This window comes from Hippoglossus stenolepis, chromosome 14, assembly GCF_022539355.2.
Source record: "Hippoglossus stenolepis isolate QCI-W04-F060 chromosome 14, HSTE1.2, whole genome shotgun sequence".
NCBI classification, from domain to species: domain Eukaryota; kingdom Metazoa; phylum Chordata; class Actinopteri; order Pleuronectiformes; family Pleuronectidae; genus Hippoglossus; species Hippoglossus stenolepis.
The window spans coordinates 3,749,132-3,772,226 of NC_061496.1; the positions used below are offsets into that span (position 1 = coordinate 3,749,132).

At 44.6% G+C, this 23,095-nt stretch overlaps 1 protein-coding gene across 1 annotated transcript in view; it reads right to left on the reverse strand.

The window, feature by feature from the left end:
* LOC118121392 (BMP/retinoic acid-inducible neural-specific protein 3-like) overlaps positions 1 to 23,095 on the reverse strand; it is a 45,881-nt gene that overhangs the window by 13,224 nt on the left and 9,562 nt on the right. Inside the window, exons 2-4 of the mRNA XM_035177232.2 lie at positions 16,959 to 17,332; positions 4,556 to 4,746; positions 2,000 to 2,190 (exon numbers count right to left, since the gene is read on the reverse strand). Coding sequence (XP_035033123.2) covers positions 2,000 to 2,190; positions 4,556 to 4,746; positions 16,959 to 17,182 — 606 coding nt within the window. The 5' untranslated portion in view covers positions 17,183 to 17,332. The remainder of the gene's footprint in view (positions 1 to 1,999; positions 2,191 to 4,555; positions 4,747 to 16,958; positions 17,333 to 23,095) is intronic.

Here is a 23,095-nt window from a genome sequence, read left to right on the forward strand (position 1 = left end):
TTGGAGCATGAAAGCCCTTTTCTCTCTCTCTCTCCTCCTCGCTTCCTTTTCTGTACGGCTACAAAAAGAAAAAAACCCTCTAATTCCCAAGAAATGAAACAGACAAAAGCATCTGCCTCTGCACCTCAGATGTGCCCACCTCAGCTGCGAAGAGGAACACCCTCCCCACACACACACAATGCACGGCGGCGAGAGGACACAGCTTTGATTATAAGTACAGGGAGTCTGATTCATGTTCTGCTGCAGTGGAAAAAAGAAGTCGCACACATCACAAGTCGACTGTACGGAGGAATGAGAAAAGGCGTAAAGGGAGGGTCATCTTCTCCTCGCCATCACCCCATTAACCCCCCGTGCCACCTGCAGGCGACAGCCGGAGGCACAGACCTGACATCAGCCGTGTTTCACCTGATTCATTTATCGTCCCTTTTTTCGCCATATGTGCTCGTCAAGCCGCTTTACCCTAAACTCCGTGTGACTCCTGGAGCCGGAGATCACATCTCACCACACGCAGGCTGATAAAAAGCATCGTCTTTACTCGGCCTCGCTGTTATGATTTTATTATTACAGGGACAGTGTTGACAGTTGTTATAAACCATAAAACCACATGGTACAAGTTTAAATACGATGAAATTATATTCGCTTCAGTCACTTAATTCTCAGCTGACGTTTTTATGACGTAAATATCTCAATTTATCACTTTCCCTCTGAAATATAATGACTATATATTTTGTTATTTTCAATATTTGTATGATTTCTCAACTTGGCAACTTCTTAAATTCTTAATGTCACAAAACAACAATGAATGTCTCTTGAATCCTGGACCTGCAGGTATCATCATACTGGCTGTACCACGGTGTCATGGTGAATAATGGAAAGTATTTCATTTTTCATGGTTACAGATCTACTCTCTCCTATTGAATATACTATCTGCTGCATAACTCAGGTTTTGCACTTATTATCTGTGCGATCTTCATTTCTGTCAGTGAAACTCAACGTCAACATATAATCCATTTCACTGCACATGTGTTCTCCCACATTTATAAGTATGCTTCTTATTATTACTTTACTTAACCCTCGATCTATTTCTGACTCTTGCTGCTGTCAGGTTGCACATTCCTCCACTGTGGGGTGAATAAAGGATTATCTTTCTTATCTTATCTTATTGTGACAGTATTTCAATATTTCTTCATAAATAGAAGATACAAAAAAGTATGGGACAGAAACTCACATCACTTCTCCCAAAGGTAATTCATATTTAATTCAGCGAAGGGGTTTCTTAAGAAGCTTCTCTTGGCACTGAGGTAAATCCTGAATATTAAAACCCAAGAAATCATGAACCGTTACCGTCAATGTTCATGTTTACTATCAGAGCCAGTGAGATGTAAAGGGGGGGGGACACAAGGATGTAATATTCCAGACCTTTGTTAATATTAACTATAAAAATACTTGATTTATTTGGACTAATACTGTTTGATCGGCTCTATTCACGTCCCAACTTTGCCTTAATCAACTTCTTTGCTTATTTTACTGAGTAGCCGCTGATCTTTCAAAGCGATTTGCCATTTCTTTTCTTCTGTGCTGACTGGAGATCAGCCTGCCTCATAAGGACTAATGATGTGACTTCGCCCTGGAATTAGCTCAATATTATAATTTGCAAAGTGTGCGTAGCTTAGCAACACAGGATAATGGTTCCAGGACTGACCACAGACAGTGAGGATTTACTCCCTGATTGTCTCCTTGGCTGTCGTGGGTCATAAAGAGGCAACAATATTAAAATGAGATTGTTTTATAACCAGTTAAAAACTTTACAACAGAAGTAGAGGATGACTGCCGATGGAAGATGGAGACACACGATAAACCTTCTTGATTTACACCGTTGCTGGGATGAAGTGAGTTTGACGAGATTGATGAATCACGGAGAATCATGAGTAAACAGAATCTTTATATAATTCGGCGCATTTGTCCTTGGGGCCGCGTCTCGGGGGAACAAAGGCGTTACCTTGATGGCGGTGGAGGCGATCTGGATGTGGTGCAGCTTGCGCAGGGTGCTCTCCCTGTCGATGAAGTAGGAGGCAGCCAGCTGGTGCAGAGCCTCCAGCGTCACGGCGGAGGAGTTGCCCGAGTAATCGCTCACCTCCGCTTTCTTACTCAGCTTCCTCTTGTCCACAAATATCGTCAAGGCCTCCTCTCCTGCACGGGGGAGAAGGGAGTGTGGTCACATTACCTGCTGCCATTAAAGGGCTTCAGAGAATAAACTCACTCAACCGCTGAGCTGCACGTCTCTGACATAAAATCAAAGCGTAAACATCCTGAGTGACTTTCGGTGTTTGTCAGTATCTTTGCTTCTAAGCACTCGCTGCTGAGGTGTTCAAACGATGCACTTCCCACAAATCGGGTGTTAACTTGTGTCAGATCTTATTTTACTCAGATATTCTGGGGCCTGAGTTTGCATCTGGAAAACGTTTTAATGCAGCACGTTGCTCATTTTCTTCCCAATTTCACTACAATTTAGCTCGTTTTTAAAAAACCTGCCACCTGCTCTGCTCGGAGACCGAATCCCAGGTGGAAGCAACTCAGCCGTAGCTTTTCCTGTGAAGCACAAAGATATTTGACCTCAGTCAGGACATCACCCCCTCTATCAGCCGCCACTGATCATAGCTATCAGCCCCTCATAAGAGCAGGGGCCTCGGTGCAGCACACACACACTTTGCGTTGAGTGCACATCCCATTTCTCATCGTAATGCAGCGTTAATGCTTCAGGGCCATTTTTCTGCCGACGGTCTGTCTTTCTTCCTCGGCTGCTGAAGGGCGGCCTCTTAATATCACAATCTATTTATTAATTTCATTAAGTCCATGTGTTTCTGAACCACGCAGGCAATCCATTCAGAACCACAGAGGCACATCTCTGGCCACAGTCCAAGACAAACTCCTCATTCTCCCCTTCGTGCGGCTAAGTGGCCGGGAGCCAGCGTGCAGGGCTGCATCGGCCCAGGCAGCCGGGGTTGCATTATATGCATCCACTCACACTAAACCTTTCCTAACCAAGGAGTCAGGTCTGAAGTAATTGGCAAGTGTTGCTCTTTGAGAGAAAATCTGCTTTGGGCCTCTCCGGCATCTTAAATGAGTTTATTTCTTTCTCTCCGCTCAGAGGACCATTAACGCTCGTCCATTCATCACGCTGCAGAAGAAAAGCTGAATTGGGTTACTGTGATTGGTGGTGGGAGCGGTGTATTTACAGTACACAGGCATTTGCATGTATTCATACATCTCTGAAGAGGGATTTCTGTGCCGCCAGTGGCGTATTATTCTGCTGCAGTCTGTTATGCAGCTACTTACTATGACCGAGTTACTGTGCCACGTCCATCTGTTTTCCAGTTGCGGCGCCCGGAAGAGCCGATTCTAAAACCTTTCATCAACACAGAGTGTGGACTCTACTGGAGCCGATGTCATCGGGGAGACGTGATTCCTGAGGACATGTTTTCCTTGTAATGGTCTAAAACACTATATCTGGCAGAAGTAGCTCTAGGTATGAAGAAACTGCTTCTTAATTTTTAATTTTACTCGTACGAGGATCATCAGCCGACATCACCTGAGACACCGTCGTTTTATCATCGCTGCACTGACGTTGCAAGATCATCATCCATGAAGACCTATTTTGCTGAATTCTCATTTTCAGTCAAGTTCGTTGAAACGTTTAAAAATCAAGCAGCGAGCGAGCGAGAGAGAGAGAGAGAGAGAGAGAGAGAGAGAGAGAGAGAGAGAGAGAGAGAGAGAGAGAGTTTTCATCCAACTCACAGAATTCATCTTAATTATCCGTCTGGTTACAGTTGATTAAATCTGCCAGCAACGGTTTTATTTCACCTGGAAAAACTGACGGTCGCTCACTGACAAAAAAACAATGCACCGGCTGCTTCTGTCTGCATCTGTGGGCAATCAGGGATCTGTTGTTCCCCAAAATACAACGGATTTAGAATCTGCCACTATTGTAGCTGCAAATTGGAGACATGCTGAGCGATAATGAGGTTGTCGATTTATGAAATGAAAGAGTGTTTATTATTGCCAGTAAAAAAGACGGCGTAAACAAATGTATGCAGAACATCGATGTACAATAACCAACATACGTGCTCAGAGTTCAAATTAAGACTGTGATCATGTCAGGTACGACAGATATGAAGGAATTTTGGGGTCCCAGCATTACTAAACTTTTTTAAGTACAGAGCGTTGTACAGAATAACCCTCCAAACACCACGCTGTTATATTTATATGACAGAAACAGCAGGTATCCATAGTTCCACCCACAGCTGAGCCGGGCAGACTAGATAATTATCATCAGGGGGTTTGAAGATGATCAGTATCAGTTGCACGTTGGTCTTTCTCTTCAAAAACTAATTTCTGAGCAGTTAATTTCATTTTCAACATTATTAAGACTTGCTGAAAACGTGTTGAAGACCTACCACATATGGTTTTACATTTTTAAGATGGACACAAATTCCTACGATTGAATTTTAGACTCTTTTAAACCATGTAATAAAATAATAGTCCAATGATCGTTTACCTCCCAGTGTAGCTGACAACAGGAAGTGGGTGCCATACTTCCGGATCAGGTTGTCAGTGACCATCTGGGTGGAGGGCCGGCGGCCCAGGAGTCGGATGTTCCTGATGAACTCGGGCGTCAGAGGCAAGGGAGACTCCAGGAAATCTCTCCTCTCTACAGCCAGGTTGTTCACCTTCCATCTCCCGAACTCCCTGCACACAAACACCAGAGCACCAGCATCACAATCAGAATAAAAAATGAAGTAATTTGTAATAATGGGAAGTTTTATGATCTATTGTAAGTGTAATCATTCTGCCAAAAATATCAAAACATTTGCTATTTGCAATTATTTATTAAACATTTTGTTCTCCAGACTTTGTGTAATAAGTTATTTCCTCATGTCTTTCACCTTCGTACTGAATTCACAGCACATGAGTCTGAAGAGGCAAATTCACCCTCTCTGAATTTTATATATATCAATATCATATCAAACATCCTCCGAGAGCGAGAGACGTAAATTGAATCAATGTCACTCTCTGCTTTTTGCGATGTAAGGAATCCCTGGACCGCCGCTGATAGAGAGCGAGCTGAAGTGAAAGTGAACTGATGGAGTGAGAGAGAACAAGAAAAAAGAGAGAAACCCGGTGAAAAGACAAGTTTGATCGTTTGAAACCTGAAATGTGCTCGTACACGACACAGGTGACAGATACTTTCCCTCAATGGCTTCGTCATGCACATGGAGATGGATGAAGTCAAAGATGGCGCAAGGAATCAGCTCATTCCTCAAACAGAGAATATTGTTTTTACAATGAGAAACAAAAGACTGAGAGCTTTTGTTGCATTTTCCTTTTCCTCTTCTGACCTCTGACAGCTAATCGACCTGACCCCGGCTATGAGTGCAGCTTATTGAATCCCTAGTGCTTCATTGATTATAATCGGTGTCGCATACATAGCCAGACCTGTCTCCTGGGCGCTGTGTCAGCACCGTGCAGCCATTATCCTCCCGCTGTAACGCCGTGTCGGGTGGGAGGACATGTTTTGCACGCGGGGAGGAGATCGCACTCATTAAAACGGCCGATTCCACACAGAAGACAGATGTTGTGGACTTTGCGAAGGCCCCGGGTTTACTTCCTCATCAAAACCTGTCGTTTTCTGTGCGTAGGTTTCCAGCTCGGCTCCTGTTGTGAAACGGGGGAATTGAAAACCAAGTGTACCAGGGCAGAAACAGGAGGGGGGGGAATCCAGCTGCCTAGATCCGGTGAGGCGGACATCAAATATGTCTGGCCATGTTCCCATGTGATTAGCCCTGATAGGACATTGCTGCTCCACACAGCAGGAAGGGAAGAACTTGAATAAACGCTTTGAATCCTGCAAAAAGACTTCTCTTCCTCCGTATCTCCGTCTTACAGCTTTTAAGCTCCTGTACTTTTTCTACTTTCATGTAAAAAATAAAAAACCTGCAGCACATGTTGGGACATTATTAAGGGAAATAAACAGATGAGTCAAACGCGGCTGAACTGCAGCAGAACTCGAGGAACCAATGGATACAGAAGTCGGATCAATAAAGGCCGGGCTGGCATCCGACATGCATTATTCCTCGTACGTTTGCTCAAGGCGCCGCTTTCCGAGCTGACATCGCATTCGCCGGCGCCTTGACTCACGCGGTACATAAAGTTATTCCACTACCAGCTCAAGTTCAAGCTGTTTAGTGGGAGATCTCCATGCGAAGTGTCCTTGACAGATGCCTTTGTGCCACTCTTCTCTCCAGCACTTCCACACTCACTTCAACAGGCGGCGCGCACCGTGCAGCAAAACCCGCCCGACTCCGTGTTTTCTTTGTCTGACACTTGGTAGAAACAGTTCAGGTTTAAGACGGCGCACGTTGGGTTTGGAGAGGAGACGTGTGCACGGCATCTGAAAAGCTCTGCAAAGTCGGATGTGTCACTGAAGGGAGAGCTGCGCTGAAATATATAAAGGCATTTTATTTTATGTGAAAGAAGCGAGGTGTTCATATTTCTCAAATTTAATAAGGAGCAGCAGCCACAACCACTGAGCAGTAAACTCAGTGGTCAAGCCTCCATTTCCTCGCCGCCGGCGTTTAGACGCATCCAGTGACGTATGTTTCTCAGTCATTTCATAAAATATAATTATTATGATATCAGGCTCCAAGTTACAACCTGCGACCAGGAAGCTGCTCATCTGTGCTGAATCCTTTTTATATCACAATTCATGCAAGTTTCTTTGTTCAATAGGACGAGTTAAACACTCACTTTACATTCATGCACTTATCTAATTGATAAGTGCACGAATCCCAACATGATTTCTAAAGGATGTGTTTCACAGCCACGAATTCTCCACTGGCTCAGTTCTGCTTTTCAACATGACCCTCCTCTTTGTTTTAACAGTTTTCCATCTCAACCTTTTTTTAAGCCAAACATTTTAGAAAAGTGCTCTTTCAATATTATATATTTGTTTCAGGGTTTTGTGCCTGGTGCAGCACAGAAACAGCTTTTTATTAAAGTAACTCTCAGACCTGATGCTCACTGCAGTTTCTGCTGCTGGCGTTTTTGCTAGATTCAAGTTCTGTATTGAATCCAGTTGACCATGGTATTATTATAAATACCTTAAAGACCATTACACCAACTGCACCTGACGTTCAAATGTGTTCTGGGCGACTCCATTGCGATTGGATGGTGCTTGACCACATGACGGTGCAGGTGTGAATGAACCCCAGATGTTGTCAGGGAAACGATACAATCACAAAGAACACAAGCTGAATCTCTGCACTCGGAGCACTACCACACATCTGTATCTCATCTCCAGCTTGCTAAACAACTCTTCTGCCAGATATTTAACCATAGTACACCCGCACTGCATTGATCACCTGCTGGTTGTGGCCTGCTACTACACTTTATTTGTGCCCTAGGAGGCTACAGCTGCTTCCTGCGTTCCTCAGGTTGGGCCGTCCTCATCGTCCACGCAGTTGTTTGTAAATGAAAGTAACTTTTTGTTCGAGTCCTGCTGCTGTGGAACTCCCTCTGTGTTATGAGGAACTTAATTCTACAAACTCACAACCCGGATTTAAATTGTCCTCAAATCTGTTGGGGATCTATTTTTACTTGTTTTTATGATGTGCTCCATTTTATCAGATCCTGTGTCCTCTTTCTAAATCTTTATTATTTATGTGTTTTTTTTTAAAGCAACTGTGTGTTTTATCTGCTCTGTGTTGATAATGAGAATGAACAGATATTTAATTGATAGTTTATTAAATTAATCCTGCCCAATTACTTTCTGATCAATTAGCATTAATGACAGCAGGAGTTGGACCAACTCTGTCTGCAAACTGGAAGATGCAGCCAGTGTAAGTTATGGTGAAGGAGGAGAAGTATTTAATTTTGTCATTTCAGTTTTGACGAGACACTAATGAATGAACAGCTTTTAACGAGCCTCAAGAGTGAGACGTTAATCACGAAGGAAACAAGGATGAAACTAATCAGCAACTTCTGTCACACACACACACACACACACACACACACACACACACACACACACACACACACACACACACACACAACACACACACACACACACACACACACACACACACACACACACACACACACACATATATATAAGCTGTAATGTTGCCACTTGCCCTGAGCAGGTGAGACGAGAAGCTTTCTTCTGATGACTGAGCAGCAGGAGGCCGGACTCTGACCACCGCTCACCTGCTGTCATCACTGGATACAAAGTACTAACGGCCAAACTCCAGCAGAATAAACTTGCTTTAACAGAAAATAAGTTCAGAGAAACGTCCGCCGAGCTCAGGGATTCCACATCTGTAGCTCCTCTTTGAGTTTAAAGGCCCGAAAACATCTCAGGAATCAGCTTTTTCTCTTTTTACTTTCCGCAAAGTGACGGGATCCCACACGGACACGCTATCCACCAACGTTTAGGTTGTTTCACATGACAGATTCCTGTATTTGTGTTTTGTCTGTGGTTTTCTCTCTGGACTGGTTTCCAGTAAAAAAAGAGGTTGTTAGATCCTCTCACATATTGTAAAATTGGATTTGTAGAAAACATGTGGTGAGATTTTTGACCGCTGCTGTTTACAAGGTAAAAAATCGGCGTGGAGCAAAAGTCCTTCATTGCTTACAATGTAACTTTGAATCACGTTAAATATGTTCACAAGGAAACACCTCTTGTAAATCTTGCAATTTCACATTGATTCTCCAAGTCCCTAATTTTCATTGGCGATAATAAGTTTGTGTCAAGCCCCAGCTCCTGTAGACGAGAGCACAGGATAAGAAGGTCGCTTACAAGTGACTGTGAGTATCCAGCTTTCCTGGAGACTTTGGATTGGATCCTGGAAACAACCGGGGAACTCTTCAACCCTGAGACTTCATAATGTGCAGCCATGGAGAGCAGAACACCCAACGAGGTCTGGAGCCCCGTGCTCCTTTGTCCGAGGACGTCTGAGCTGCTCAGGAATTTGCACAACAAACAACAGGTTTGAGCTCAGGGTGGTTCACAAGGACTTTGCACCTTGGGGCAAAGATTCATGATCAACAAAAAAAAAACCTGGTGAACCCAAACAAATAGTGAAGGTGAATGAGCCCCCCCCCCTTGTCCCAAAGGTCCCTCAAGGATCATTGGGACACTTCCTGTCTATGGTTCCCATTCTTAGCAACAGGTGCACGGTGGCTGTATGGGATATGCAGGTTATTTATAGAGGCCATCTGTTCCTTATGTTCAGAGTGTGGTGTGAGAGCCACGGCGCTCGCTGAAGGATTGTTAATAAGATTTCCAGTCGGCGTTGGCTTCTCGCCGATTCTGTTTGTGATTTTCAAGTGCAGCGAGGGGGAAGGAGGGCGTCCTGTTGCCTTTCTGCTTTTTGCAGATGAAGTTGCTCCGTTGGCTCCATTAAGCCGCGACCTTCGCTTTGCACCGGGAGGGTCCGCAGCCGAGTGTGAAGCGGCTGGAATGAGGGTCGAGACCTCCAAGTCCGAGGTCTTCTTCACAACGGACTGTTACACGGAGCCTGAGATTGACGGACGGATCGGTGCAGCAGCAGCAACAATATGGACATTGTATCGAAGAGGGAGCTGAGCCGGAGGGTCAAGCTTTCGATTTACTTCCCACCCATGTGCATTTTTGGAAGTTGAGAATTATATTCCTGGATTCAAGTGGACAATGAGGTTCCTCCTCAGGGTGGCTGGGCTCAGAGTTAGACAATGGTAAAGGAGGCCGGACATCCAGAGGAAGATCAGAGTTTTAATCACGTCAAAAGGACCCGGATGAGGCTACTCAGGCAGATCATACGTTCCCCAACTGGTTTGATCCCAGTGCAGACCCAGAACAGGCTGTAGATACATCTCATCTGACCTGGAGGAGCTGGAGAACCTTACTGGGGAGATGGAGGTCTGGTCTACTCTGCTTCGCCCACTGCCTCTATTACCCGACTGTGGCCGTGGCAAAGAAAACGGATGAACGGACATTTGTTCAAATATTTCTCGACTGCTGCTCATTTAGCACAAACATTTAACGTGCAAAAGAAATAGTTCAGATTTGTAAACAAGTACAGATGCTATTAGAGGGAAATGGAAGATCATAAGAGAGCTATTAACATTCTCAGACCTTTTATTTTGTTCAGAATTCACAAAGGTCAAAAACATTAAGAGAGAATCCACATCGATTTTTAAAACAATTCTATCTTCATAACCTCAGTGAAACTCTTGCTAACAGACTGTGGAGTGTTTGTGTTCTACCCTTTTATCTTATTGTCTCTTTGTGAGAAGCCATTGAACTCAGTAATTTTGAGCCGTCGGCAAACTTTGTCATTTGCTGTATTTTTCCGACATAGTTTCTAAAGAGTTTTGTTTATTTGTGGTCGATACAGATTAGCAGTAGCATTGACATCTCATATTTAAAAGGTATAAAGGAGATGTCACCCTTGCTCTCAGGTTTTCAGTGTAAGTAGTTGTTTACTTCTTCTGCACGTCGAGTAATTGGCTCTTCACTAAAGATTGTGTTTGCAAAGGTTATTATTACATATAGAGAACACGAAGCGAGACAACTAGAACTAATTAAATGTGTGCTTGTAAAAAAATTACGATTCCGTCTGAAGCCCACGACGACTTCTTGATGTTTTTAAAAACAGTACATCTCTGATACACGACGCCGGCAGCGAGCTGATTTTCAGGGAGCACGTTTTCCTTCTGTATCACAAATCTGCACGGCGATGGATTCATAAAGAGACAGTTATGAAGTTGCAGACAAATATAACAGCTGCAATTACAACAGATCGTCTGTGATTGCTTTGAAATTTCTTTCGGGGAGTGCGATGCCAATTTTTTTTTTTGCTACGCGCCTGGCACTGCCCCCAATTTACTCACATAATCACGCTTGCGTGAGAAGAAAGGTTTGAAAGACGTGTTCCTCAAAGAGCCGTCTGTCTCTCAAGACAGCGCTCCGCTCGTTTTTTAAATTTTTTTATTTGAAGGACTACATAGAATAATACGGTTGCCTTGACGGATGGATGTTTATGTCATCGTGGGAGCCACCGACAAACGTTCAGCGAGTTAATGCGAAGCGGCGTCGGCCCTTTAGTCGGATGTTGCTCTTTTCTTGCCCGACTGTTGTGATCAGAACGGGTTGAACAACCTTGGCCACATGATGATGGATGGGGGGAGTTTGGCCTTTTGAAAGGGTATACATCACATTAAACCAGGAGTAATGAGGAAAGCTCAAACAATCCAGATGTTTGATTCGCTCAAAGAGTCAAATCCAACCGCGGCGCGCACGAGAAAAGACAACGAGCCGAGATTCGCAGCGCACACTTAGTTTTCCATCTGACGAGACGAGACACCGAGGCACACGGCATGAAGCAGGAACCGCAGGCCGAGAGTGGGAAGTAAACATAACGATGCTAAATGGATACGTGGAGCCCGTTGACCTTTTTGCTGACACTGCAGTATTCAGACAAAGCCTTTGACTAATCTCTCGCTCACATGTATCTAGTGTCGCTATTAATCTTCACCTCATTTCATGCCACGCGAATAAATGACCTCTTCAGATGGGACGCCGTGTCTCTCGAGTTCCACTCTGCAGCAGTAGTTCAGAGCCGCGGCACGTTCTGTGGCAGCAGAGGAAAATACACGGGGAGGGGGGGGCAGAGACCAGGTATAGAACGAGTATTTCTCAAATCCCCCGCTGTCGTTCGTTTCTCCAGTTATCGTTGGCGGTGATAAGCTAGGCCCCCGTCTTATCTTAAACCCCCAATAGGCCAAATGGTTCATCCTGCGGGGAGAGAGGGGAAATGAAATGGGTTTCACCACGCAGGAGATTTTAGGTGGCTGCAATCCTCTCCCCTACAACCAGCTAAGTCATTATGTTTATCAATTTCATTGCACCTCGTCGCAAGAGGCACATCGCTTTCATCAGTTTAACGCTTTCAGGGCCGGGTTGTTGAGTTTCCTCAGAAGGAGAAGGAGACGTTTTCTTTCTCAGCTTGCTTCAATCCTATTTGCAAACGCACTGGTGGGGAAACATAACAAAGATCAGGAGTATAACACGGTTTCTATTATTCATACATCACTTTTCACGACAGCGTGACGAATTAGACGACATCTGGTTTACTTTTTTTTTTCTCCAGTGTATTTATTTGACAGCCATTATTTTTGAGTTAAAACCAACATTATGTACTTACACGATGCAGAGTGTGGTTATGATTGAAATAGTTGTTTCTACCTGTTGAGATGCACAGAATGATTTCCCCTCCTCCTAATGTAACTGTCTGGGTCCCAAAAAAGGTGAAATTACCACTATTACTAAGTCCAGAGGAATCTGAAATTAGTGAAACAAAACTTTAGCTTTATTCTTTCATGACTTTCCAACTCCATTAATCATCTGATAACCCAAAGATTTATCTGGTGACCCTTTCGGAGGGAGACCAACCCTGAAGTCTGGACCACTCCACCGTACCCACCGGAATATTAAGTCGTTACCATGAGCTGCACCTCAAACACATAACTGCTACTTCAGTTTGTTAAATGAGACATTTTCTGCAAAAAAAAACTATTTAAAATTGTGGTGCTATTTAGCTGATAATATTAAAAGTGTTTTTCGGTTAGTGTATTTTTAGATACTTACTTTAGATACATAGTTCCTCTGCTATTGTGCTTTTAATACTTCCTGCATTTGCATTTATATTCACATTTACTCAGCGGTTTAAGCAGTTTAATAATATTTAATGGGCATAGCGAGTTCTCCGCTGTTGAATTATATTCATAATGGATGAATTCTTGGTCCATAAAATAATAATCACAGACATTATCCCCGTGCAATATGTTCAGAAAAGGGCCAAAATACATGTAAACACTCCTGCTCCCCCCCCGGTGAATGTGGCAGCATTCCCTTGGCAACGTTCGCCGTGGACAGGTGGCTAAAGCGGAAGGCCCACATTGTGTTTGTGCTGGAACCAATGGATATGCTCTCCCATATCCAAAAAACACACACACACACACACACACACACACACACACACACACACACACACACACACACGCTCTTTCATTTCCTTCAGAGGACTTGTTCAAAATTCTTTCAAATTCAATCAGTAAGAAAGGCGGGACATCGAGCGGCGGGGTAACGTGCTGTGGATTCATTTCTACATCATTGCCGCGGTGGCTCCAACACTGCAACTCACACGACCCAGCCTGGTGAATTCATCTTCTCCTGTCATCGAGCGTTTATGAGGATTTAGCAGAGGTCTGGTCTGCACGTGACGAAGACCAGACCAGAAAATAATGGTGTCACTTTCGATCACCCTCCGCCGCCCTGTGTTCTGCCCGAGAGACGAGCCGCTCCACCCGACACGGACTTGTCACAAATGATCATTTACAGCAAACACAAGCTCGAGGTTTGTTATGTATTGTCGCTGGATCTTCTCAACGGGGGCCGACACGTCAGGATGTGAGCTGCTCACTTCATCCGAAAATGCAACTGCTCAGAATCTGCTGACACGACGAGATGTGGGCGAAGCGCTGCAGGTTTTAAAAGAGTCAGGATTCAGGCACGTGCAAAATGTTGAGTCCATCCGTGCAGAAGTTATTTAGATATTTGAGTTGAGAGCAAAGTGTTGGATCCTTTCATGTTGCTGTTGTGGCTAATAAAAAACGGAAGGGGAATCAAAATGAGGTTTTTCTCCGTTAAAGTGGAATCATCACCACTTTTTACACTTTTACTGAATCCGACGTTTTGCGAGGCGGCTCCACGAGAGAGTTGCCTGCAGCGCGAACAAATTGAATACAAGTGAGAACCAAAGAAAAAAACCTGAACAATTAACAGAGCTCGCTTAGGGTAGAATATCTAATGTCTCGTCTCTTATGACTTTCCAAAAAAATAAAGAAGTGATATTTGATATCCAGACTGAGGGAAATCATCTAGAATATATCTGCGTATTCACCCCAAGCAGCAACGTGGAGCTTCACGAGGCAGAGGAGCATCAGTGAGAGTCTGGTGAGAAGCAGCGCTGAGGGGATCTGCTCTGAAACACTCGAAACCTCGACGCAGCTGCAGACTCCCCCGAGGATCACAGAGATCTGCTGTTGTTCCGTGTGTTTGAAGCGGCTCTTGTATCAAACGCCGAGCTGCTCCTCCTTTGATCGAGGTGAACTCACAGGGTGGGCACGTCCTGAATCCACTAATTACAGATATCTCGTTGCTTTTTAATTCATTATGTGTGGACGCTAACTGGTGCATTTTTTAAAAACACTAATCCCTGGTTTGCAGTCACTTTCCTGAGTTTATCTTCATCCTCATCAGTTTGTAAATAATGTTTTTAGATTATGGTTTTTTTCCATGTGTTTATATAATTTCTCTTGTTATTATTTACATGTTCGAAATACATTAAAAAAGGAAATGAAATAGGAGGCATTTCTGGGGGAGGCTGTGGAGGTAAAGCGGGTCGTCTACTAACCACAAGGTCATAGGTTCAATCCCTAGGTCCTCTTGTCCATGCTGAAGTGTTCTTGGGCAAGACACTGAAGCCATCAGGATTTTGATGTAGTGATAGAGGAGCTGTATATAAACCTGCTGTATGAATGGATGAGAAGCTCTTTGAGTGAAAGAGGCCAGTCCAGCAGCTTTGACCGCTCCAGCAGCTCTGATGAGGAGCTTTGATCCAGGGACGATCGGCTGAATCTATTTAAACACATTCATACTCTTTACTTTTTACACTTTAAATCACATTTTAACCTTGAGCGACTTTGCTATTAAAGATATTTGATGGGAAAATCAATTTGAGGACTGTTATATTAAATAATTCACCAACAGTGTGAAATTGACCCCATCGTTAAAAAGTCGAGCGCAGAACAGCACCGGTGGTTCATTTCAAGTTTCAAGTTTGAATTAAAATTTGACTTGATTGCGTCGACATCCCAGAACCATGTATTTGATTTGGTTTGTTATTCTAATTAAATTATTACTAAATATTATAGAAGCCATTGGTTGCGCTGCTCCGATGTTTTTTCAACCTGTGGTGAAGAGCGGCGAGCAGAAGGGTTCAGACTGGTTTTGAGTCGCCCTGAGCGCCCTGTTATTTTCCAGTTGGCACGCGAGGGCTCGGCCTTGATGAGGAAACTCTCAGGGCGTCTGTTCCAGAGCAACACACAGCAGGGGGGCGTCGCTGCGACGTCTCGCCCCCCAGAGAGAGAGTATTGCAATTTTACCACAAAACAAGCCGGCTGAATTTTTCATGAGCCAACTCCAGATGTGCGTTTCTGAAATACGATCACCACATCTCAACCCAACCGGCGTCAGCACCGAAGGAAAGACATTATATTTGCTAAAACAGAAGCTACGCCGCAGCTGTGGCCCTCTTGTCTTTGTTGGATTCTTTTCTATAAAAAAATCGAACGGGACAGATTCCAAGTGAATTCAATTTGGGGAAGATTTACAGGCTATTTACTTTTTAGGTTAGTTTTTCCTTTTAATATCATCACTATTAATCAACGCCGCATTGTGGTAATCTAGAGGGCCTCAAACGCAACCTTGCAGCTGACAGAAGCCTCTCAGGGGATTCTGTGATAATGCAGAGTAATAAGTACTAAGAGCTCACTAATCACTTGGCCACATGATAAGACTATTAATCTCGCCGCTCCTGCAGCTCGGCTCCAAACGGACCACTGCCTTTTGCCAGGGAAGGAAATATTAAAAACCTCTAACACGGCAGCCGATCGGTGAAGCCGTAAAGCATCCGTGCGGCGAATCCATAGATGTCAGGAACCCTGTCTGTCTTTTTTCCCGAGGCCTGGACGTCGTCCTCCTGAACGACGACGGACATGATTCACGACCCCAGCTCCACTAATTCGGTCACATGCCGACGCCTCGGCCCGTGCTGCTGCTGCAGCCGTGACAAATCATCTGCTTCATTTTCCAGTTGCTAAATTAACATATTTCACTCGACCACCTGATCAGGTGACTTGCCCGGCGGCAGCAACACGTCTGCACGCCACGCATTGCGATTCTGTCGAGGCGAGTGCCAGACATCTTGTGAATGCCGGCTGTGAGGAACCTTTCTGCATGACAGCATAGGCCAAATACTGCAGTCTGCCTACTAAGCAGCCTTGAATGCACAAAGCACGTCCTCCCTCCGCTGTGTGCACTAATATCAGACGTGCAGTTGTGTTGCATTTTCTCCCTTACATCATTTTGATGTCACAATAAAAAGAAGCAAATGTACGGGTAATAAAAAAGAAAAGCCCCGTGCAGCTGCAGCTGTGAGCGCGGCCGTGACTTCATCACATGTGCAATTAGGAGGAACACGTCCTCAGAGTGACCTTGTCCTCAACTCTAATCTGCTCCTCCTCGACCAAACCGATCACAGCGGATGTACACTCGCAGGTTGAGTCAGCCGAAGCAGAATAAAGTTCACTTACCCCTCCTTCCTCATCTCTATCATTTAATTTCGACTCCACCTGATTTAACTGCAGCACATTTCACTGCAAGCTATATAATTCTCGCTGCAGCGCTTTAATAAGGGTCAGGTGAGGCTTTGTACAAATTCTGGGGCCTGGCCTTGAAGCCGCTGGAATTCATGGTTCACATTAATTATGAAGAACACTTCTCTAAATCTAGACTATATATTTTTCCTCTAACGAACCAGTTCAGAATATATGCAGTATATATCCCGTGTATGCAGTATTAATGGCATCATGCAGGGTTTCTCTCCCTCCACATTAAAGGATGATGCTGAATCCTCAAAATCCTCTTTAAAGGTATTTCCCCCCCGAAGCAGCGTGTGGGTCCCACAAAGAAAGTGATGCTACTTAAATTATACAGGATAATTATTGTTGTGACATTTTCATACGGCAGTAACGATGAAGCAGGGTTAAACCCAGTGCTCCTCTTCCTCCTGACTTACCTGTAAATCTTGTATCTGGTGGAGAAGCCCTGCCGGTTCTTCTCCACAAAGTCGATGTACTCCGACGAGTGGTGGAAGGGCCCCTTGTCAGACAGGAGCCAGTCCAGGGGGCCCCCGGGCTTGTCATTGGGGAGGCTGGGCGGTGCTGCCGCTGCTGCTGTAGCTACAGACCGTAAACACACCCAGCAGTGAAGGCTGAGGCTGACGACGCCCCATAGAGCCATCAGAGATGGAGGGGGCGAGGTGGGGGCTGCGGGCGGCGGTGGCGGCGGTGGTGGCGGGGGGGCGTTCAGCAGCCCAGGCCACTCGTCATTCGCTGGCTCCTCCACTGGGATGAGCGGGGGACCTGCATCACCTGAATGTCCCCCGGACACCTGCAGAGGAAGACAGACGCAGAGCTGAGGAGACGGATAAACACAGACGAGCATCACAATCACAAAACATAATAAAACTGTTCTGATCGGTTCCTGTGAACGACTTTAAACGACTTTTTGATTGGTTTTGATTTTGTTTATATTTCTTTTTGCCTAATTATCAAGATTCTGCAAAAACTACTGGATGATTTGCCAGGAAACTTGATAGAAGGATGAGTCAGGGAAGCACCCACACAATTTTGTTATGGATCTGTATCATGGGACGGATCCAGGATTCTGGTCGCTTTCAACAGTTTTGAATAAATTTCTCCTGATGAAAATTAATTTTAATTTTAGGGGACTGATATTTATGCATGTGTGCAATTTGGTGCAGATCCACATTAAAATAAACATCTGGATCTAGTGAATTTGAATGTGGTTTCATGAGGGGAGTGTTGGGTGTTTATCCATTTAGTTCCCTGGTGTTTCCTCACGTTTCTGATTGGTCCTGTTTAGCTTCTGACTTGTTCCCTCATGTTTCCTCTTCGTTGTTTTTTTCGGTTTTAGGTCCCCTTCATTTCTCTTTGCCTGTAAACCTGTTTTATTTTTATGGATTTGATTTATTTAAAATCCAATGTCTCTTCCCCCTGAAGTCTGCAATGCGGGTCTTGTTAAATTCAAACCACAACACTGATGAACTTTAACTGGTCCAATTTTCAGATTTTTCATAAGGTTCCAATGTGCATAAATACTTTCACATGATAAATGTCATAGAATACGATCCATGTATTTTAGACAGAAAGAACAAATTAATCTTTTCCTCCTGTGAGTTGAGACTTTTTTTATTAAATTCAATCGACAACCTTCATTTAATTAAAGAGATAAAAGTTTTGCAGGTTTGGTTAAAAACAAATATCTGACACAAACTTCTCACAGGAGACGAGAGCTGCTGCTAAACTGCAATTTACGATTCTATTTGTGAATTCGACCGCCAGGTCGTCGGTTTCAAATTCTCTGTAACACGTCTATTAAGAGTTGTATCAACATGTAAATCAAGGAGATGTTGCCGATGTCTGCAAAATAAAGTCTGTGCTGCTGCTGCGTTCTCTCAGACGACCTGCTGTTCACGCTGATGTCCGGGGCTCGTGTCAGTCTCCATCACCATCCGGAGGCCTGTCAATCATCTCCCCCGCTGTGACACACTCCTCTGCTGTGTGTGTGTGTGTGGGGGTGTCCGGGGGTTTGAGTCCCATTACAGTATTCCAATGACAGTCTGTCAAGTTAACTCAGCCACTGTGTGTGTGTGTGTGTGTGTGTGTGTGTGTGTGTGTGTGTGTGTGTGTGAGTGTGTGTGCACTTCAAAAATCATTGCTATCACACACCACAGCCGACAGCCTGGGACGAGCACCACGCCACGTGTGGAGGTGGACGAGGAGCCGCAACAGATATGAAATGTAGAATTAAACACAGCGACTGGTTTAGCCGCAGACATACGGGTTAGAGTTGAGCTCGTGGGTGGACTTTAATTCAGTAGCTTCAATAAGATAAGATTAACAGGCAATTTGGAAATTGATTCCGGTGAGACATCGCTGTCCCCAGCTTTGTGTGACCCGGGGGGGGGTGTACATGTGTTGGTGTGCAGTTAATTAAAAAATAGGCAATGACTGGATTCTGATGCTCATACGTGGAGTTTTTATTGATTTGTAAAACCGCTCCGTCTTTAAATCAGATCTCTCCTCGTTCACAGGAGCTGGTTTTAAAGTCTCCAGTCGATCAGAGCAGGTTTTAAGTCAAACCTCAGATGCGAGTCTTGATCCCAGGTCGGGGACACTTCAAAGCAGTTGAGCGTTTTTTTTTTTTTTACTGTCAAGGCCCTTAAAGTTTTTTTCACATCGTCAAAAAAATGCTTAATTGAGTCTCAGCTTTGACTCCGGACTCCGGTCTCTGTGCTTCTTAAGTCTCAAGTCACGTTTGCGGAGCAGCGAAGTACAAATGAAGTCTCACAATCCTTAATTGCTCGGACTGGGAAACAAACCCTGAGACTATTAAAACCTACAAAGAGCATAACTGTTCCCAGATAGACGGAGAGAGAAGAGCCGCTTCCAAAGGCTCGGGCCTGGACGAGGTGGGGAAAAGGTAAATGCAGGAAACCGGGGACTCTGCAGCCGGGAGATAGAAAAGCTTAATGGGAATGAGGTGAACTCTGCTCGGCTGTTGCTCTACAATGAAATATGAGGAAGTGGATTAAATTGTTCACAGACAGCAACACACTGCGTAACCGTTCGGTTTGCCCGGCTTTTACTACGCCGACCAAAGAGGTTAGGATTTCTCCCCCAGTCGGCTTGAGAGTGTGTTTGATTGTCAGCAGGATTTTGCAAAAAACTAATGAACAGATTTACATGAAACTTGGTGGAAGGATGGAGCACGGGCCAAGAGAGAACCCTCAGAGTTTTGGCACTGATCGAGAAATCAGTTTTCCATTTTCTTTAACGTTGTGACATTGTGTTTTTTTGGACATTTTCACCTATTTCCCGGGAATCTATGATGGATCTTGATGAAAAATATCTTGTATCTGACTTGTATTTAAATTACCATAACAAGTACAGCTAAAAACTTGCAACATGTAGCGGATTCAAGTTGTCCACTCAGTGCCCTTCTCGTATTTGCACGTTTTTACAACTGGAATCATGTTTTTATCAACGGGCAGAGACTGGAGAAGAAGGACAAATTAACTTTGGTCCTTAAAAAATGACAGAATATATTATTTTATATCCAAACTGTCCGACACTCAGACTGTGACAGACTCAGCTCAAATGGGTCCAATCAGTCTCATCACCAAATCCCTGATCAACAATATAATCACGATTACTTGAGTCCGACTCCAGTCCTCATTCTCAAGTTTTCACTTTTTAGATTTTACACAGTAGACTTCACCTTATGTACAACATGATGGAAGATGCAGGAGTAACTCTGGTAGAATTCTGCTCAGCACTGCAGCACATAGTGAAACGGGGGCAGGGATGAAGTTACCCCCCCAGTGCTCTAACTTCTTCTGTTGTTGATGCAGTTAAACTACGAACGAGTCCTTCAGCAGTTTCTGTTCTCACTCCAGCTGTGTTGAATAGTTTATTGGCAGCGAGACAGTGAGACCTCTGTCTTCTTTGTTGTTTTCGTATATGCCATGCTCTCTGTTCCTCTTCCCCACTTTCCATTCCTTCTGCAGAGGAACGACCACACAGAGTTGGACCGAGCGAGTTTCGGGCCAAATCTGACACTGAGTTTTTTGGACTTACTTGTTTCTAATCTTTACATTATTCATTTCTTTCTTATAACTTATCTTTAACTGTAAAAATGCATTTTCCTCCGACGCATTATTCTTCACAATCTTTGCACGACACACAGAACACGATGATGTGGGCTTGCGATCGGTGTTGGATAACGTGTGACCTGACTAATAAAATCACTGATGCTTCACGTTGCTCATTTTCACATCTCATGGACGTGATGCGTTGTGAGTCAATCTGCAGCTGTCGAATTAAATTACCACAAAGTCCAGCGATGACTTAACTCTTTATTCAACAGATGCAAAGTTTGCAACCTCAAACTCGGCGCTGTCGGCAGGAGACGACGTCTGGAGACCGGGTTCCTGTACGATGACGCATGACAATGTGTCTGTGCTGCAATAAAACAGACCCCAGATCACCTGTAGGTCCATGTTTTGTCAGTAAAATCCAAAGCTATTCTGAGCTTGGACTAAACAATGTGGGTGAAACGCTGCCTTGCTTTACATGGTGCACGTTGTGAACAGCGTGACCTTGCTCAGAGGGGAGCGTGTGGCGTGTTAATAACAAAACAGAGCACAGAGGTCAAATTCAAAGACGCGTTAATCCCATCATCCGACAGGCAAGTGTCCAAAAAGCTGATGCAGGAGAACGCAGGCGTCTCTCAGCTTCCTGTTGCTCACCTGCCTCCTTCCTCCTCCTCCTTCCTCCTCCTCTTCCTCTCCCACTCTGTCGTAGTTTGTCTCTGAACCTACTCTCGTCCTCCTCTGCAGTCGCAAACACCTCGAGAACCCACTTCTGACTCTCTCCTCCTCCCCGTGTTGTGTTTTTATTGACACACTCGCTGTGTCTGCAAACAGTCACTGTTTTCAGACAGGTCTCCGCCAGCCTTCTAATCACATTATCAGCCAAACAGAAGCCGTGCTCGCACTAAGCCGTTTGTTATCAGCCGCCCGGATGATATCAGATTCCTGCCATTTTCACTTCACAAGGACATTTCGTCACATTTCCAATCTTATGCAAACACTGCTTTTCATAAAACAATGTTAAAACGCTCCTCCTGGAGGCAGGGAGCCCCTCGCTTAATCTAGAAACAACAAATCAAAATGTCGTGCGATACAGGAAGTGATTTTCCATTCAGGCAGTAAGCAGCCGGCTGCGGTGGATCCACTCAAATGTGATTTTGCACAACACGGGCCAGCGATGACCCGGGGGCTGTTTGGAACCTCGGTGCGAAATGAAAGCCGTGTTTGTTCCTGTGCGGTCGTCTCGATGGAATAGTGAGGGGAGTGCAAACGATGCGGGCGACAGATTTTCCCACACGCGGATGTAATGAGGACTGGAATCCCCCGGAATGGGCAAACGCCACGAATAATATCGGGGGGGGACAGATGTGGCATCATCCGGCAACTTCGGCCCCTTTACCAATTACTCATGTTGGTTTTAGCTATCGAGTGGCTCTCTGGAATCTCGCTCCAGATTATGAAAACATTACCAGACGTATTCTCAAAGCACCGAGGTAATCATAATTTCGAGTTAAATTAAAAATTGCACGAGTTTCCCTGAAGCATTTTTCCGTGTTTTCCCGTCTTTTATGGGGCCCTCAAGGTTCACAAAGAGCTCTCTGGTGGAATTGAAAGTCAGCGGGTGCCCCCCCCCCCATGCACGATCACTTAAGCTTTGTCATAAGACGCATTATTTTCCTTTCATGTCTTTAGAAAACATGTTTACTGGAAACAAAATGTTCCTCCGAGTCGAGGGAAATCACGTCCGCTGCAGTTCATCTTGGAACAAAACACCTATGACAGGGTCCTGTTGGTTTCTGCAGAGGAGAGAAATGCGTCTTTTTTTTTTCCTCGGTTCTGGCAGTTTGATAGAGAAACAGGAGGCGGGCGGGGGGGGGGCGTTAAACAAATGGCCATTCGAGTGAAGTACAGCCAACAGTGGATCAGAATCAACACCATTCCCTTTACGCCCACTGCCCGTCATGATGACAGGGCTACATTCAGTAAGCACCACTGAATGTCAAATACTTCAGCAGCGGAGCCTCTCAGCCAGTCGCCTGTGATGACTCCTGTCGGATGCAGGGTTTAATATCTCGTCATTACTCGAGAAGAAAGGCTCAGCGCAGCGAACGGGGGCAGCGATGACCTGCTCCTCATTCTGTTCACTTCTATTTACCGAAGCTGACTGAACATTTATCAAATAATTACCTTCCACCGAGGAGCACTTGTGTTTTCCCCTCGTGTGGGTTTATGCAAAAACCAAAAAGAAAAGGATTTCCAAGAAACCTGGAGCGAGAGAGAAACCAAGACATTCTGGTTTGGATCTTGACCCAGGATTTTTATTTTCACTTTCTGTCAAATTGCAAGATTTCATTTCAAATGCATGGATCTGGATATGATGACACAGTAGAAACAAGATGCATCTAAGACTCTTGATAGTTCACTTAATGGTGGATCGGATTCTCAGTTGGATAAAACAGGATGAGAGATAAGATAAG